The 20,213-nt window shown below is 38.0% G+C and overlaps 1 protein-coding gene across 6 annotated transcripts in view; it reads right to left on the bottom strand.

Moving 5' to 3' along the window:
- Nucleotides 1-20,213, bottom strand: part of MAST4 (microtubule associated serine/threonine kinase family member 4) — a 294,272-nt gene that overhangs the window by 138,018 nt on the left and 136,041 nt on the right. For all 6 annotated transcript variants that reach the window (XM_035309515.1, XM_035309516.1, XM_035309517.1 and 3 more), the window contains one exon: nucleotides 16,121-16,152. In XM_035309515.1, the coding sequence (XP_035165406.1) occupies nucleotides 16,121-16,152 (32 nt within the window). The remainder of the gene's footprint in view (nucleotides 1-16,120; nucleotides 16,153-20,213) is intronic.

The raw sequence follows: 20,213 nt of genomic DNA, 5'->3' as shown, positions 1-20,213 counted from the left end.
TCTATATTTAAGCAATATTTCAGTACTAACTGATGCCACTTAACTTTTCTGTATTTACTCTTTCATCAAAAGGAATACACTGAAAACAGAAAACATCTTTTACTGAATAGTTTTTGTAAGATCATGATGTTATCTGAGTATCTTCTTAAAAAAGCTAAAGGATAAATAAGAAATTACAGAATTCTAAAATTCATCCTTCTCCCAACACTCTGCACCTATTTATCAGGAACTAATAGAATGTTACAAAAGTCTGTTTTGGCTGATTGATTCCTTAAGAAATGCATATACACACACAAATATATACATGGCTGTGGATGCTTATCCCCAGCAGATTTGTAAGGCTACCACATGTATGGCTGAACAACTTTAGCAGATACATCACCTACTTCTCTCTTCATAGTCACTAGACAAACAGGTGTGGTCAAGTGTGCTGAACAAGGGAAGCAGGAGAAACGGCAGCAGTCTTTCACATCCAAAAAAAAAAAAAAAAAAAAAAAAAGAACCAAAAAGGCTGAATTTTGTCTTTTTTGCCCTGACAATTACTCCCATTAAGGTAACGATACATAGTAAAGAGAGCTGGAAGTAAATCAAGAGATCACCTTATCCTTCCCCCAGAGAGGTTCATTATACCAGTATTACCCATATCACTCCAGTGAACAATTCGCCTCACCTGTTCTTAAAATCCAATGGCAATTTCACAAAACTCCCAGTTACTCCACTCCTCTGCTTCACCATTCAGAGGGACAGAAAATGTTTCAATGGCATCTAAACTGAATCTCCTTTGTTCCAATTTAAGCCCATTATGTCTAGTCTTACACGCTATTAACAAACAAAATGCAATTTCCCACTCACAGCAAATGTTCCATATGCTTGAATTCTTGTTACCTCCCCTCAGCCTTCTCTTTTGCACCACTCTGTTTTGGCAAATATTTTTCCATAGAGTATGTCAAGTTAACACACAACACTCAAACCTACACATACTATTCAAGCATAAGGTCTTACAGGTTCTGTGTGGGGTAGAAAAATGCTATGCGCCTTACATCTCAAAATATCAGCTTTCTAGTATAATGTGCTACAACATACCCTCTTCCCATGTTTCCACCCCTCCAACAGCAATGACACTGTGGAACCACTGTTCCTCTCCAACCCTTTCCTGGAAACTGCCACTTATCCACCTATCTCCCATCTAAAAAGCTCTTAATTTTTATCAGAATAGAACAGGCGAGAGACTTCTTACTTCACTCAGTGTATTTTCTACAGGTTGTCAAAATGATTTTCAACTGCCACACTGTTTTTGCATACCTGCATTCTTCCCAGCTTGTCCACTGCAAACTTAATAAATACCCTCTACTCTTGTCATCTACACCATTAATAAAAAATGACTAAAGCCAGTTTTCTAGGTTTCCTACACCTGCAGACCACTGTAATTTTCTGCTTAGTTTTTATATTCTACATGTAACGTATCAAAAGGGTCTCAGAATTGACAATATAAAAAATAACTGTTGGCTTGGCTATTGGTAAAACTTGTCTTAAAAAGCCAAGTTCAGTTACAGAGTAGTAATTTAAAAGCTATCTGGACTGAAATATGTATGTTCTTTGCACTTCTGACAGACTTATCTCAACCAAGAAATCAGCAGTATTTTTAATTTAAGTGAAAATATTTATGGTGTCTCCTAGAATAATCTAAAAGAGAAGCAAAGCATCCACAAAGTATGACAACAATCTGTAAAAACTGATCTTCGGCAGAGTCTCAACGGTATTATGGAGAACCACAGAATTGTTCAGGAACCTCTGGAGATCATACAGCCCAGCGCTCTGCCTCAGGGACAGTTGACTTAAGCAAGTTGCACAGGGCTGCTTGCAGCTGGGTTCTGAATATCTCCGATGACAAAGACTCTACAACCTGCATCCAAGACCACACAGAATCTTTAACATAAAGCCAGCATAAGTGAATTATCTGTTATAACTAAAAGGATGTTCATTTACTTACAGAAAAATTAATCAGTGATCTAGTGAACAAAATACTTATCTTTCAAAACCACCCTCATGTTTAGCACCTACCACACTTAATCCACACAAAAATATACTTTCAAATTAGATTTTGAAATAGTTGCCTGATATTCAAGTATTCTCCACCTTGTAAATATTCACTAGAAGCAGATACAGGAAAAGGGTTGTTTTCAAGGGGTACTTTTATACACACTTTTGTACAGCTACAAAATCCTCAGAACACTATGTTAAGTCTTACAAAGCCTTCTGCATTAATCAATCATACATAATATAAGAAGGAAAAGATTTTTGAAGTACATTTTTATTATCTCCTTTATTCACTCCAAATACACTTACAGATCTAAGTTATTAAACAGATTTCAACAGCACTAACTTCTGAATAAAATGTATAATATTTCCTACTTTCATGTCCATCATTACAGAGTTGGCTTCTTCTACATGCACTTTGTTAATGCAAGGGCTTACACGTACTGTATCAAAGGCAGAGTGCCAACTGCTATCTCTTTGAAAAGGTCAACATCCCATTGCACGTTTAAGCAGCACCAGCCCATATAGACAGATTCAAAGATTTCTTTGATGCTGTTACACACTGTTCAATAAATCTGACTGAAGGTACCACATTAAGCCAAGTAAGATTAACTCTCTGCAGTTCAGCTTCAATAAGGAAATCCTGTTATCAAGGCTGGTATTTTCTTGTAGAAAGTACTTTTCCCTAATAACAGTAAGCAAGTTTAGCAATAGTTAAAAGTTATTAAGAGAAGAAGCTCAGAGAAGATCACGAGATGAGTATCATTAGTGAATTTAGTTCATTCTAATTTAGGAAGAGATGTAATCAACAAAGAAAAAAAAAGGAAAAAAAAAAAACTAACTCAAAGCACAATGCTTCCACAGTTTATACTTTGGATACTTACCTGGATATTTACTAAAGCTACAAAAAGAGTTTCATTGCTCCATAATTTTAAAGATTTTTGCCTTTATTACTGCAAGGTAGGCATTACAGCTGTGCGGGAGCCAAAATGTTAATTTTTTTCTGAGATGGGGAAGCCCCCCAAAAGCTCAGAATCTAAATCTAAAGATTTTGAGGCATGATAAATCAAGCACACCAAATGCATGAAAGCCTAGAAAAGACTCTTTCTTGATTGTTTGTTAACTGTATCTGTTGGTCTAACAGAAGACTCTACCTCACCTTACAAACTTAAACCTCTAAAGAAAAATGCAGGACAAACGCCATAAATTGTCATGGTTTCAACATGGAAACAACTAGAGGAGTTCCTCTGATGGAGATGTGCAAGTACAGGTGAGCCAAGCTGCCACTTCTCTCTCTCTGGCAAATAGATCAGCAGGCTTCACAGTGAAGAGAAACCATATATTGTGTTCAGACACAGAGAATATGGCTTTGCCTGCCTACCTCCAGTCATCATGAAGCAATAGCTCAGACTGGAGAAATGCCCTGCTGGTCTAGGGCATCCCTCACCCCATAACCCCGAGCTCTCTCTTCTCCAGGCCGAACAGTCCCAGATCTTACAGTCTATCCAGTCCCTTAATCATCTTCCTGACCCTTGGCGGGACCCAGCCCATTAAGTCAGTATCTTTCTCATACTAGGAAACACAGGAGTGGACACAGGACTCCAAATGTGGCCTCATAAGTGATGACTAACAGGGAAGGATCACTGCCTTTGACCTGCTGGCAACACTCTTTTCTAACACAGCTCAGAATGCTGCCAGTCCTCTTTGCTGTCTCATCCTTTGCTTGTTGCTCACCAGGACCATAAGGTAATCATAATCCCATAACTCCTACCAGAGGCTAAACAGCACAGAACACGAGTGCCATAGACAAAACTTATGACTGAGGTCTCCAAGGCCATTATCCACACTCTCTACCAGTGGAAAACTGTTGGAGACATCAACGATATGCCCAGGGCCTCTGTTTTCAATAGGTTTGAGAACTGTGTGGCATCCACTGGTGGTGTGCTGTATTCCAATGCACTGCCTGTGCCCGGACAGCTATAGTGCTGCACACTGCCCAGAACCAGCCGCCATTCAGCTGACCTACAGGCACTGCCAGGCTGGCAGAGCAGATTCAAAAACTGCCTTGGTAGGATTTACTAGTAGTTAATTCTGACCTCAGGTTCAAAGGCATCACTGACACCTTTCTTCCTTCAGAAGCAGGATGATTTGCAGCACATGCACTCATCCCACCTCAGCCCCAAGACCACATCCACACACGGATGTCAAATCTGTCTGATTTAATCATGTTTTCATCACCTGCTGTGAAGAATGATGTCTTTCCACCTGAATGCAAAGCAGTACCACGTAACAAAGCAAAAAAAACATTCTTAATACCTGTGTGCCCTACACAACCTTTACCAATGTAGAGGTGAGCTTTTGCAGTCTTGCCAAAACAGCAAGAACTTGTTTCTTTGGCAGCTGCATGTTTAGTCCCACATTAGGGGCACTTGGGATAGCATATTTGTCTCAACTGCTGTTTTTACCTTCACTGCCTAGGAGCACAACCATACTAAACATTCATGAGTGAACCAACTGGGACATGAAGAAATAATAATAAGGAATTACACTGTCTTGTGCATTGTATTCATTGTGCGTTGTTTGCCACAAAGCGCAAGGCTCCCAAAATCTGTGCCAGACATTTAGACCCCCACTTGCTTCCCCCATGACACTTGATCTGCTATCCCTTTCAGGCAAGCACTGCAATGTTATGGATCTACTTATCCCCAGTACTCTTTCTGACCTTTTCACAGGCGCTGTCACAACATAACTCAGTAAAAACCTCACAGGTCTAAGCTTGGCTGGCTTGCTAAGAAAAAGAAAAAAACATAACGGAAAAGTAAAAGCTCTACAACATTTGGGAGAAAGGACAGGGATGATATGTTTGCTTCCTGCTTTGTTGAAGAGATAGTAGAGTAGAAAACTGCATGATGACAGAAAAGTATGTTAATGCCAGGATAACTGCTGCCACAACACAGGGTGCAAAGGCTTGTTAAAGACTAAAGGAGGCAGAGGTAGATGATTAGAGCTTGCAGAATAGAAAGGGACCCTGTCAAAGAAACATTTTCCTTCTCCAAACCCGCATGAGATGAGCTCCACCTTGCTTCTGTCCACAGAAGTTACCCACCTGCCCACTGCCCAGACACACCCTATTCAGTTTGTGTAACCTCAGGACTCATAATGAGCCATTGACCCCTCCCAAAGTACTCCTCATGTTCCCTGCCCCTCTTCTTAGCCCCAGAAGCTACTATTCATTCTCCCATAAACAAAGTGCTCTGTAACCATGTGAAAACTACATTCATGGAGCAAGTTCTGCAAGCCTAAGCCTGGCTTGGAATCCCTGCCCTAGATCTCCATTGCCCTATCCCAACAATGCACCTGCAATACAGCATTCAGATTTAGGCAAAGTTTGAAAACACAAATGGAAGGAATACCTCCAGGAAAACAGAACTGCATTCAGCCAAGAAAATTTTACTTCCCAAGAGAGTAAACGTGACCTATAATCCCAACAGGGAGAGGGAGGCAAGTGTTAGGATGGAGAAAAATCAGCAAGATACAGACATTTTAGGCAGAAACGGAGGTAGTGGTAAAGGCCAAAATGGCCATGGCCACAAACATTATGCAGTATTTCCCCAAACTACTAGCTAACAAGAAGAAACAGCCACTGTGACCTAATTACAGGGTGGGCACCACACCCAACCATGGACAACAGTGGCCCTGACAGTCATCACAGTGTGCCCACTCTCCTGCTGTCACACCATACCCCAGCTGCTTTAAATCCTGAAAGTCTGTCTGTGGACCACTGACACATATTCCTCCCTAGGATCAAACCAGCCTTCCACCTCCTACAACTCCTCCTGCAGCTGGCTCACCTGATCCTGCCCAGGCCTATAGCATGCAGCCTTTTAGAGGAAGATGCATTGGAATTGTTAGCATCTCATGCTCTGCTCAAGATCCCTGCCAATAAGGACATGCCTGCTTTGTTGCTCCTCTGAGATCTAGTTGTTATCCCTGCTCCGCCGTAAGGAAGCATTCATCTTCTGGAATTTTATTTGAGTGCCAGTCCTTCTCATAAATACAGTATGAGAAGATCATTGGGCTTTTGCATCAGAAGTACAATACGGCAAACTAAAAGGTTAATAGCCAAAAGTATCTACACAACTACTTTTTCAGGTGATCTTTCCAATATTTGATCCCAAGTTATGCAGCAAGTGGGATAAAGATCTTGACCTGGATGTCTGAGGGAATCCAACAAATGACAAGTTCCATCTGATCCTCAGAAAATATTGAGGTATTCTGCATAAATAGGAGTTCCCCAAATGCTTTTTAACAAGGTAGACAGTGTTGTAACAGCACAGCAGAATGACAAAGAACCTGCAGATAACAGATACGAACACATAAATATCCTTTATGATAAACAACAGTAGTGGTTGAGAATGCCAGCAGTAATAAAAATGTTCAAATTCACATTCAACGGGAACAAGGAGGAGAAAAAAGACTTCCCTCCTTCTCTACAAGGAAATAGAGGTGACTTACTTGGATTTCATGATCCTGACATCTCTAGGAGGTCATCCTACACTTTACATAATGGAAGTACAGTTATACTGACAATTTCAAGGGGAAAAATCTATAATGCCAAAATGTCTACCAGAAGATGCTGATCCTGCTGTTCAGTAACTGCCTCTTTTGCCTGAGAACGGTTATTTATAATAAAGGTGATTTTATTGCTACCGGAAGAACAAGAATAATATTCAGAAAGCTGAATGCTTCTTTCCTAAAAATAAAACCAATCATCTATTTGTAGGTTACACCTCACCTTCAATCTCCACACACAGACAAACAAAATACATACATACATACATATATATATATAAAATTCAAATTCTTTAAGCAGAACACAGGTTCATCAAACAATAATGTAATCTTTCCAGAGCCCTACCATGACCCCAATCCTACAGAGGCTAAATGTGTGCAAGCTAGAAATTGCATAGCCTCAGAAAGCTTTTTCTGCAGATTAAGAGATTATTCAAATGTTTCTAGCATCAGTGCCAGAAAAATCAATTCATCAATACAGCACAAGGCAGACCGGATCACACAATTCATTAGGACATTACAAGTCCTTTGTAACAAATAATTCTTTTGACAAACTTTGAATTTTCCTTAACTAACAAAATAATGCCAGTGGGAAAAAAACAATGGTGAACAAGATGCTTTTCAGTATGTCTGATATTCCTGAGATTTTCTGTTCAAAATTCAAGCTGCACTGACTAGCAGGGATTACTCCCATGATGTTCTTCTGCCAGTTCTCACTGGGTAAATACTCTCTCAGGCATCAGAATAAAACAAGTGGTTACATGGGCATTTGTTCTTTGTGCGTATGCCATACATATTTAAAGTTTTAGTAGAACAAACACTGATGAGAAATAATTTTACTTATGATGCAGCTTTTGCTAAAAGACCAAATGGTAGGACCCAATGCTAATTTAAAAATACTTGATAGTATTAGCCTGAAATAGTTGTTATTAAAGTGTCTACCACATTTAATACTGAAGTCAGAATAGTCATGGAACTATTGTGTTCACAAACTAAGCCACCCCTGAGACCCAACCTGCTCTCAGAGGTTATTACTTCCTTGCCTCAGCAGCTCATATTTCTACTATAAAATTTCCAGCTTCCCTAGCATTTTCTTTCTACACTTGCTACATGCCTTGCTGTTTCTTTGTACACAGAAACACTGTGAGCATCACAAACTGCTGGTTCAACAGATAATGCAGGGTACATGAGCAGAACCAGCAGAAGCAGAGCAGTTCAGCGAACAAAGCAGTAAACTGGAAAAGCTGCTCAGGGGAGAAGACTGTCATGTGGGAAGAAAAAGAATAGGTTAGCTAGTCTATTTAGTCAGACCTCCACCCCATTGCTCTTTTTTGCCTCATTTTGTCAGATTAAGTATTCAGGTTTCAGTAATGAACTAAGTGTGCACTTGCAGCCCATGAAGCCAGCCATATCGTGGGCTGCACCAAAAGCAGTGTGGCCAGCATGGTGAGGGAGTGATTCTGCCCCTCTTCTCTGCTCTTGTGAGACCCCACCTGGAGCCCTGCGTTCAGCTCTGGGGGCCTCAGCACAAGAAGGATGCAGGGTTGTTACACAGCATGCACCGTAAATATTTACGTGCATAGCATTTTTTTTTTAATCAAATAAACTATCCTAGTGCAAAAGCATTCTTGGAAATAGGTAAAGCATGGATGCAACCAGGTATTTGACCTTTGCTCCCTCCAAGATTCCACGCAATTTTCCCATCCTGAAATTCTGTAACATTGTTACAAAATCACTGTTACCCTAGAGGCTTATCTCCCCTTCCCCAGCCCCCTTTTTCCCCATGGCTTAACCCAATAACAAATTAGATGAAGAAATACTTAAGCTTATTTTTCATTCTTGACACTGTCCTGCCCTTGCGTAAGTGTCTGAAACACAATTCCAACAAGGCATAGCATACACAGAGCCCTGTAAAGAACCATGGTACATGGTGAAGAATGGGTCAGGTGATAATTTACATGATTCAAACACAACACTCACAGAAAGAGTGGATAAATGCTATGTTATGCAATTAAGGTTTAAAATCCAAATGCCTCATTTTCTGCACATCAGTCCCTCAGGTAACTACAATTTCAATACATTTTATGAAGTTCCATGCCTTGCAAATGTTATCTATGTGATTAAAAATATAGTGGGCAATGCTGTATGAATATATGGCCTACTAATGCAACAAAGAATAACTTAAAAATACCCTTAAAACACACTTTAGAAGTGTCATCGCTTGTTTTTTTAATCTATTCACAAAGGTTGTGTGCATCCACACAGACACATGAGCATGTGTTTACCAGTAACAAGGTTTCACAAAACTTCAGACTGTTCTTGAACAGATGCAAACCTTGGATTGGAAAGAGACACAGTCCCATACAGCATAAAATATGAGTCAAGAGACAACATGCAAAGATTCATAACAATATTGCTATGAATGAACTAGGGATGCAAATGTGTGCGTGAGAAAGCCAAAAGAAATATTTGAACAAGATCAAGCCGAATGGCCTCTGCTGATAACCAAGGACAAAACTAATAGCAATAAAATGCCAAAGGCTGTTTTGTTTACATAAAAACCATGCCTGTGCTCTCCACATCACAAAGGACTCATCTACAGAAGACCCTGCACTGACAACAGGAAAATGGCAACAAGGATACAGCACGTTGCACATGCCATTACTCTTCCCGTTAGCCCAACACAATTACAAAATGAGGAAATGCAAACAATGGGCAGCAGACTTGCGTAAAATTTATGGGGGCTGAAGTAAGCAAGATCGTGAGGGAAAAGAATCATACTACAGTAACTGTTGGCTCAAAGCATACAAAAAACATGTCCAAAAATCAGTTTTTCATCCTCAATCACAAGAAATCAAAGAGATATGGTGGAGGACTCTGCTGGCAATCCTTGTTCTCCATGTCATACCAAGTGATCCTGGCCTAACACAAGATTTTGTGAGGTATGCGAATTCATTGTTCAGAATTTTCATTCAAAACTCAGCATGTTAGCAATAAGTGGATAATAATACATTTTTAATTAATACATTAAGTGGATTTAGAGTTCATTAACAGACCTCAAAAAAATGCAAGTGGGGGAATTTCCTTTGTACAAATAAGATTCTTTTGAGAGTTTATAGAACTTTAGTTTGCTTGATGCTATTCAACGTTTTCATCAGTGACTTGGAAATGATATTTAAAAAGTCACTGCTAAAAGTTTCAAAGGTCAAACATTGAAGAAATGGTAAATACTGAGGACAAAAACATCACATACAAAGTGATCTGGATCTCCTGGTAGTCTGTGCTCTTAAACAAAAATGTATTTTAATTGAAAAATGAATATGAAGATATATGAAATATGAAGAATCTAGAAAGTTAAGAGTGTACACAGCGCTTAGGAAACCATCATCATGAAAAGCAACTTTGAGGCATTTAGAAGACATTGTTTTCCCAGTGTGTTGCTACGACAAAAGGTGCTAAAAGAAACAGCAACATGGATCTATGAGAGGGAGATAAAATTCTTTACTGTTTTGGTCACATGTGAGCAAAACATACTGGGCTTGCTGGAAAAAGATCACTTGAATGATTACTGAGTTTGTCAGAAAGATTAAAATGTCGTTACTGAGCACCACCCAGTATACTGAGTATAGTTTTCTACCTGGTGGCAGTATACAAGTTAACTGAGCACAAACATAGAAAGAGTACTAACAGCAGTTAACACTACCACATTATCTTTAGGAATCCAACATGGGGATACTGAGAGTATCAACTTCTGCAAAAGATATACATATTAGAATTGAGAGATCCATTACCTGGCAATAATAAATAACATGGCTCTAATTTCCAAATTTAAGGTAATAGTAATCACCAAACTAATTTAAGAGGAAAAGTAACAAGTTCTCTTTTTATGATTAACACCAATGTTTATTACAAAGGTACAAGATGAGTAACATAATCATTTGAAAGTCCAAAGCAGCATTTCAGTTCACTTTAAATGCAGATGATGCTGATGAAAATGAGTAGATAAAATGGAAGTAAAGATGAAATGGGTGGGAAGGTTCTAATTTCAGGGCTCCCAAAGTATACAAACATCTTCTCAAGTCTACTCCACAGCTTCCAATCCCTCCAAAAAAAAAAAAAAAAAAGCCCCCTGCTTTTGACATTCAGCTTAATATCATTGTGTTATTTGCTGATATCAAACAGTTATTATTGACTGTGATACCAAAATAAATAAATAAATAAATTTTCTTTGCTACTATGCTTGCAAAAGTCCAAACACAGATGTAACTAAAGGAATGCCAGAAAATTACTTTTTTGGATATAATTTAGATCAATAGATCTAAACTCTACAACTAACACAGAGTTACAGAGTGATACAACCATTGGATGCATTTGCAGTAGGACTCCATGAACACATAGATTCATAACTAGGTGTAAGCTGCAACACTTATATAAGCAGTGCCATTGAAGCTATTTGGAGACATAAAGGGCTAGCTCCTTTCAGTCCTGGCTCACAAGCCCTCTTCTTACTCAATTTGTCCCTTCCACTTCCTGCCAAAGGTCAATATACTACCGAGACAAGCAGCCAGGACTTCCCTGGGGACAACACACTGAGTTGTTCAGACACGTTTCCTGAAGTGGCCATCAGATGGAGTCTTCTATCAGCATACAATACTTTGCAGTAGAAACTCCTGCTTACAGAAGATACGTAAGTCACAGCTACAGAAGCAGACACTCTAGAGAACAAATGGGCCTAAATCTCTGTACCTTCAGTGTAACAATGCTGCTTACCAAAACACTCACCTCTGGCCAACTGGTTTACTTCATCTCAATATAAACAGTACCAGCCAACTATCTACAGAAGAGAGATGCAATGCAGATTTCTGGTTCTACACCGTTTCGCAGCACAAAGAACTCATTACTCATTTAGGAACAACTGTGTTTTTCCCCTGTAATAATACTCATGGGATGTTGCAAATTGTTTTAATTCAAGACACTCCATTTCTCCCAGTAAGCACCAGATTGCAGAGGCTATGCCTAAGTAATGATCTGCCTAAAATTGTCTAGATAACAATATCCAAGACAAATCATCCAAGATTTTCAAATCCCTTAGTGAAGTTTTGGTCCTCAGCTACAATGAATCATACTTGAATTTCTGCACTTTGTAAATGAGGTACCCTGCCATGAGCACTTTCAGCACAACAATTCACTTCTGCAAAAATACATCTGATGAAAAAAAAAAACTGAAAAACTGCAACCATAAACAAATGCACATGTCCTGAGACATATACACACAACACAAAGCAAGAGGCAATCTCTCTTACATGTTTTGGAATGCTTGGGTCTTTTTTTTCCTTGACAGTTTTTTGACAGTTGTGCTCTTCAAACCACAAAGAAGCCTATGCAATTAGGGAGATAAAAACTCTAAGGCAGCTGTTGGTAGAGTTAGGACTGTACAATCAATGTATTTAACTTCTGAGCTTTCCTTTGGGTGCTTTGGCATCCAATTCAAACGCTTTTCATTATCACAGGTCATGTGTATACTTATAGATTTTTTTTTTTTTTTTTTTATTTAAGTGTGGTTGGCATTATCTTTATTATTCCACTCAATTCCACTCAATCACTGATTCCCCCTTTTTCCCTGAGGTTAACTGACAGCCCATATTTGTCATTAATAAAAACTGTCTTAAGTTATTAACCTTCCTGAAACCTGTTTGATTAAGCCCTTTAGCAAGCAGTGGTTTTAACTACTGTTTTTCTTGAATTCTTGGCTAGTCACACTTTTTTTTTTGCTGTTATCCAAGGATATCAGCTGCTTCACTGTAATGCATAAATGACTTTCATGAACATTCTGTGACCAACTTTGACATTTTCACAGGTGCAAGTAGATTATATAATTGCTGCAACTGAATGAGAGTCCACATTTTATAATTACTGAATTTATTTTCAGAAGTTTCAAGAGAAGGACATATGCAGCCAAAAAATACATTAAAATTACCTAGCTTTGAATTAAACTGAAATATCTCTGACAGATTAAACAAAAGAAAAAGAAACAAGAACCAGTTTATTCTGGAAAAGCCATGTATTTTACTGCTATGGCAGGTGAACCACTGAAGCTCAAAAGAAACAATGAACCTCCTCTACCTACCCACTTACTTCTATTTAAATATTACTTTTTTGAAGCTTGTTGTTAATTAATTTTTAGGAGAAGGACATGTTAAACCAGAACACACCTACTTAAAATGAAGGGTAACTATTGTGCCACGACCTTTGAGTTCCTGCCCTGTCCCTCTGAAGCTCTCATTTTGCTGTTCACTTTGGTTCAGGAAAGGAAATAGAAGAGGTTAAGGGCATGCTGACATCTTAATTTCAGTGATTGAGACTCACCTGTTTAACACAGGTTAAACACAAGAAATCTTCTCTGGCTCCATACTCTTGCTATCTACTCTTTGAATGTATAACCAATAGTGATTTATAGATGCAAACACTCATTCTCTGGTTCATCAGAGGACCTGCATGCGTCATACACGGATGTTAGCAACACTAAAACTTCTATTTCTGGGTCTGGCTTAACCTTAAGAACAAATATTTTCTTCAATATTCAGAAATATTTGATGAAAACAAATTAATAAAAAATACCATAGTAGCATATAAACAGTCCATCCTTGTAGCAGCAGTGTGCAGAAATACATTTTACATAATTTTCTGCTAAACGAGATAGCAACAACCACACAGGTTTACTGAAAGAGACAGCCCTAGAGAAAGTTCCCTGACACTCACTGTGCCTCCATGTCACCATACCCTGCTGTCAGAAAGGCATTTGTGCAGCTGCACAAACACTCCAAAGAACTTCCATGAAGCTAATTGCAACCTGGATCAGTTCTGCTTGTGTAAACACAAGCACTTGTACCAGCACAGCCAGGGTGTGTGAGCTGACAGAATATCACTTCTTTCTGAACAGCAACAATTAGTATCATTGGCATAAACTGAGACAAAGTGAACTTCAACCTTTTCAAGATCTTTTGTCTCCAAGTCTTTCTTTGGGAGTTGCTGTATATGTAAAATCGGAATTGGGTTTAGTTGTACAAGTCCCACGAATTTCAACTTATTTAATGACCTCCAAAATGAAGCCACACAGCTGCAGTCTACAATTGAATTGCCTCACAGCAAGATAATTGAAATAGCGACAACGTGAGGGAGAAGCAGAGATGTTAAGTCCTCTCTCCCTCTCCAAGCTTTCTGCACTTTCTGTCCTCAATCCTCTCCAAGAGTTCACCTAAGACACTGCATTCCATATCTCCTCCTCTAGCCTCTCTAGATTCTTCCTTGACTTCTGGCACCACCATGCCCTTAGACTGTAGTCTTCCATTTCAAAATCAGACAACAGAATTTCATACTACATAAGATTAGCTGATATAAGGGTAAAGTATCAAATAACAGGGAAGCTGCTGGGTTCCCAGAGAAGCCTCTATATTGGGCTGCACAATGGTTACATAAACAGGTCAGTGAAAACAGAGGACACGGGTTTTTTTTTGTTTGTTTTTCTAAGCGAAGCCAGTTGGGTTTGTAGATCAATAATCACAGAGTTAGCTCAACAGGTCAGCTGCAAAGTGGAGTAGCTCCGCACATGGCAAGAACATATGTACCCAGAAGCATAACCAGGATACCCTGGCAGATGAACAGCAGGTGAGGCTCAATAAGTGGAAAAGCACTGCCAACTGGCAGCAGGTAGCAAACACATCATGTTGGCACGAATGCCACAGCTAACCAACCCAGAGCTAATTGCTACTGCACAAAGAGACTCCTCTGCTTACTGTTTTGCTGGCAGGATGTTAGCATTGCCCTTTTTCACTGCATATCTGATCAACTTAATAAAGGAAACCTGAGTACCACTTCTGGCATCAAGTTGTGTACACAGCTAAAGAAGCCAAAGAGCTCTGGTTGGTTCAGCAGAATATGTAGGGAAAGGCCGGTGCTCTGTATCAGTCATGTATTTACAACCTATGCTTCCTCACAAATACCTGCCCTTCCATATTGACTCATTATATCACACCTGCTTTATGACACTTCATTAAGATCTCAGCAACATGACAGAATCTGCACCTATATCACAATGACCTGCTATAAAAAATATGTATATGAACACAATTGAGGTGATTGCTTTGCAGACGTTTTTCAAACCTGAAGAAAAGCATTAAACAATATTCAACGTCAAACATAGCAAGAGTAAGCAAGATCAGGGCTATAGTTTTTTTTAAAAAAAAAAAAAGAGCCTGTAAAGCCACTTTCTGCTCTGGCTGATATCAACATGAGTTTACCCATTAACTTCAATATGGGCAGTCTTTTCCTCACACAACAGTTTTGGGTTAATTATGAAGCTTCCAAAAGGCACCAGAGATTGTTTTCTTAAACAGTTTTTATCTGTGCCACTGCAATATCAAATACTTGACATAGAATTAGTTTTCATAATTGAGTGACATTTCTTAAATAATGGGTTTGCTTACTATTTGGTGTAAGACTTTTCTTCTGCCAGAACCCAAAACAAGGAAGTCTTGTACAAGTCAGCAGATGTCTTACAACCTGTACCTTCCCAGCAATAACAGTTTCAGTTATTCACATAACTAACTAAACCAGCAACAAATCCTACATAGCACTATCAAGCTGAAAACAAATATATAAAAATAAAACCATAGCCAGCCTTTGTACAAATGCTCTGGGTTTCATTTGTAACATGTCACATTAACACAAGCTTACTTGAGTACAGTGGTAACCCTATATTCCTAAATTATTTTTGAAAAGAAAGTAGAAACCAAACAGATCATTTCGTAAGGTATTTTCAGAGATACTTATCTCAATGTCTTCTTAATGAATTACTACTACACAAGAAATAAACAAATATGAATAAATACACAATATATATTAAAACAAACAAACAGCTCAAAAACACCAGGGAAAGAAGCCAAGATACAAAAGTCCATACAAAGAACAACTAAAACATGGTATCCAATTTCATATTACTCTAATTCAGTAGCAACATATACAAGAATACACAGTTTTCACCTCCACTAATCAAAATGCTAGCTCAACAACCCTATACATTTAATAGCACTCATCTATTCTTTTGCTCCAACCACTTCATCCACAAGTCTGATCACAGAATTTCATACAGAAATAGTTCCACTTGCATGTCAAGTTTCATTTACATCATTCACAAAGAAACCAGATTTCTTCCTTCATTTTAAGTAGAGAAATCTTCAATACAAAAGAAAAGCTTCAACATAAGAACTTATAGACAATTTAGAAATATCTCACAATAGCTCCTCTAGGAAAGGTAGATCTGCATTAAAAAGTTTACTGCACAACCATAGGTCTTCATTCACCATCTACATTTCTCTGTATGCATCTTAAGGCAAATCAACTGCCATATTTAACCTTTGTTTTAGCTCTCTTGAAAAGAAGAATAGCCTACTCAAGAACTGTCAAAACTACATACTGTACTGTAATCACAACAGAAGAAACGTCTGATACTTACAAACTTCCTCTTCTTGGAAGGCTCAACTCCTTCTGCAAAAGAAAGGAATTTACATTAAGAATAAAGTCTCTTTTAATTGGATGAGACCTTTTTTGGACAAGTACTCTATTCCTCCCATCCTACCAGCAGCATATAAACAGATGTATATTTTGACTGTAATAAAAAAATACAGATTTTATATGCACCATCTTTCACTTGTAGCCTTCTATTCTTATTTGAAGTATTAACATTAGCAATGGGAAAAGTCTAAGTCTTTTTATAACAGTTAGCCTATTTTGAATGGTAAGATTTTTTTGTAACATTGTTTTATTCAGAGCCATGATACATTGGTGACAGTATTAAAACTCCCAAGAGTAAGTGACAAAGAAATGCTAAACTCTTTCCAGCATCCATTGTTTGGAAAATATGTTAGCAACAGGATCAAGACCTAAATAAGTGACCACTAACACTGTGGATTCTCCATTGTGTGGTTTTAGGTTGTTTGTTTGTTTGTTTACTAAAAAAGGATTAAATACACAATTTGATCGATTATGAATCATTAAAATTCACTGCAATCTTCCACAAAGTACTAGCATAACAACAGAACCACTGTTAGATGTTTCTAAAACTTTTGCTGAGAACAGTTAAACTACTGTTTATGGGGCTGATGGAACAGTCTGCTAACTAAATCAAAACTGCAGATAAACATTTTACTAGAATTTGGGGGGGAGGGAGGGGAACCACACACAAGATCCATGCCTACAGAAATGAGTTTACCACAGGTAGATTGTCTCACATTGTATAAGTACAAATAAATAACAGTATAGTTGAGTCTAGAAGGGACATCTAGAGATCCTCCAGTTCAAAACCCTGCTCCAAGATGGGCCAAGTAGAGCTGGTTGCTCAGGACAGTATCCTGTTGTGTTTTGAAAGTCTACAAAGACGGAGTCTCCACACCAATCTGGGCAACCTGTTGTAGTGTCTAGCCACTCTCGCTTTTTCCCCCCATTCCTCACCTGAACTTGTATTCTAAATGCTACATGAGTGAAATCATCTTTGCAATCCTGTTCAGCAAGGAGTGCGGCCAGCCTTTAAACAATGGTAGAACTTGTCTGACCTACAGAATATGCACATACATTTAAAGTTGAAGACCATCTCAAAAAACAAGGTAACATATGAAGATAATTCAAGTTATGTGAATGGATGTCTTCAGTCACTCATTTGCATTATTTTATGTTTATTTTCAATATCCTAACAAAAGATTGTTTTAAAGCACATAACAGATACTCCATTTCTATTCTAAAAGTTATTATAGGAAATGATCTCAAAATTATCAAAAAAGTGTGTGTGTATATATCTGTGCATGTGTGTGCATGCTGTATATGCATGCACACATATAAGCATTTCACTTAGTATATAAAATGAAGTTATAGGCATTGACCAGAAAATATACATGAAATACAATGGAAGGGATAAAAATAGTTCAGTCAGGCACCTTAGAAAAGGGCCATAAGGGAATGAATAATTATGTATTCTTTGGAGACTTAAATGCTGTGCAGTAAATAAGGCAGGGGCTGCTAACTGAATGATAAGGATTAAAATATCAAGTAGCTGCTCAATTCCTGAGCACCGCCCATCCTGTTAACTGAATGAGGCAGGAAAAAATAGTGTGAAACAATGTAATTAGAGATCATAACGCACAGGCGTAAGAGAGCAGAATTAGGGGCCTTGGTAACAAATTCTGGCACTTCCTAGGAAGTTCCAGCAACTGTTCAGAATTTGCAATTTAAAACAACATCTTTTAGCATAACATGTGCTTATATACAAAAGAACAGTTACACCTGCATACAATATTGCATTATGAAGCTGTGTAATTCCCCTAAACTGAAAATGTCACATTCATCGCGAACAAAATGTAACTGCAATTCAGAACCCACGTACTTCCCTTTGTATGGTTTTTTTCTTTAATATTTACAATGCCATTGTGTTCCATTTCTAACATAAAACTTCACTTGTAAATTCTCGGCATTGTCACTCAGTAATGGACAATGACCATGGAAAAACTGCCAAAATGTAACGAGTGAGAATTGTACTTGGTTTTGCAGCTAATTTAACAGTTGTAACATTTGTTGCAAATTTGTTTTGTTTCTTATGATTCAGGGTTCTGTTTTTTTTTTTTTTTTTTTTCCCTCTGTGTTGTGTTTTATTTATTTATTTTTTTAAGAAAAAAATAGGGGTTTGGTTATAGTTTATCATTATAACAGCACATGACAGACAAAGCCTTCTGCGGACACTTAAAGTCACATTAATCTCTCGGCCCATTCTCATGCATGCCATCCTCCAGGATTACTCCTCATCACTGAATACAGCTTCAGTAATTTACTGTAACTACCCTTAAGTAAAATTGTCAAGAAGTGCCAAGATCTCTTAGTAATAAGTAAAAAAAAGTGAAACAAAATCTTGGGTACATAATTCATGCAGGAAGATTTACAAAGCAATGCAAATAAAAATTTTGTATGCATGGATTTTAAAATACCCTGACAGTATACATACATACGTACATGCGCGTGTGCGTAAAATATATAAAAAACAACACTATCTTTTCTCGATTATATCTATAGCCTCATTTTTCCTATACATCACAGTGCTGATGTTAAAATGCCAGGTCACTTCCACCTCCCACGAGTAACTCGAAGAAAAAACACTCACAGTTGACTTAAGCCTCTTTTTCTGTCTCAGTTCAGATTTATTTTTTTCAGCACATAATTGTGTGTCATTTAAAACTCACTTGTCTTAACTTTTTGAAGCTGTGGAAAAGTTTTTATCAGCTATGTTTTTATAGACTTTATTAATCCAAACAGATTTGCCAGCATCATGCTTTAATTCTGATAGTACAGCAGAACTCCACAACGGAGTCTATTCAGAGCACATGGAAAAAATTTAAACATGCTCTAAAAAGGGCCAGTCTATAAATTATAGATGAATTATATAGAATATATAGGATTATATAGGTAAAAGAATAATGAATATAGAAGAAATATAATTATATAGGTGAGATAATAATGAATAACCACTTATTACTAAATACATAAAAACCACCAGTATCTTTTATAAGCTGAATAGGCAATTTTTACTCAGTTTCTCCCAGCTGCTTTACTCAACAATCACTGAAAACAAGGAAGCACTGAATACCAAAAATCACTCAGCTCTTCATCCTTGCAACTCTAAGGCTCATATCTCAGTTACAATACAAATGACCCGTAGTTCCCTGAAGTTCTCTACCATTACACTGCTTTCTTTCTGAGGGGCTCCGTAAACCATAAGCAGAAGACCAGTTGTGGTAGTCCCACTGCACAGCATCCAACACAGGCCTATGGACTGCTGTACGGAAAAACATGCCAGTGTCAAGATCTTCAGGTCACATACTTACCAGAAAAGATACTGGAGTTTAAAAAATAAAATAAAATAAAAAATCATTCAGTATTGCTCTGTATAGTTCTCGGGGACCATCTCTGTCCCAGAGGATGACACCATGCTCTTCTGCCCTTGCCCTGCATGGAATCCTCCCCTGGGAAGTTCCAGTTTTGCTGTTTTTAGGGCTGTTTCATTCCACACCGGTCACACAAAGCAGACTTAATGGACCACACACTCTTGCCCTTGAGGCCCTTTATGTCAAAAAACATGGTCTGAAAACATAATAAGCCTTGTCTCAGGTTTAAGAGATCTGTGCAAGTCTGTGCCAAATTGGTGTGATGATGCAATAAGACTCCTGTACCAAATTTAATTGCAGCTATCGTTATCAGTTCAAATTCCATGATCTGTGCATTTTAACATTAATAACACAGTTTCACAGCAACAGATGCTTTTTGATCATTTCAGTAATTATGATTCTTACTCTAGTTCTACACATTTATTAAACATTTCAGTCCGGTCAAGTTCAGTCAACGTACCAGAGTGCAGATAACCAACATTGTTAAAAGACAACAGACATTGTTAAAAGACTGAATAAAGGACATTACACTTTTTTTCCTAGGTCAAAGTCTTCAGCCCTCTAACTAGAGAAATTGTTCAAGTAACAGAATTAAATAAAAAGGTTTACATGACAGAGTTGTCT

This window comes from Oxyura jamaicensis, chromosome Z, assembly GCF_011077185.1.
Source record: "Oxyura jamaicensis isolate SHBP4307 breed ruddy duck chromosome Z, BPBGC_Ojam_1.0, whole genome shotgun sequence".
Classification (NCBI taxonomy): Eukaryota; Metazoa; Chordata; class Aves; order Anseriformes; family Anatidae; genus Oxyura; species Oxyura jamaicensis.
This window is presented reverse-complemented; position numbering and strand designations above follow the sequence as displayed.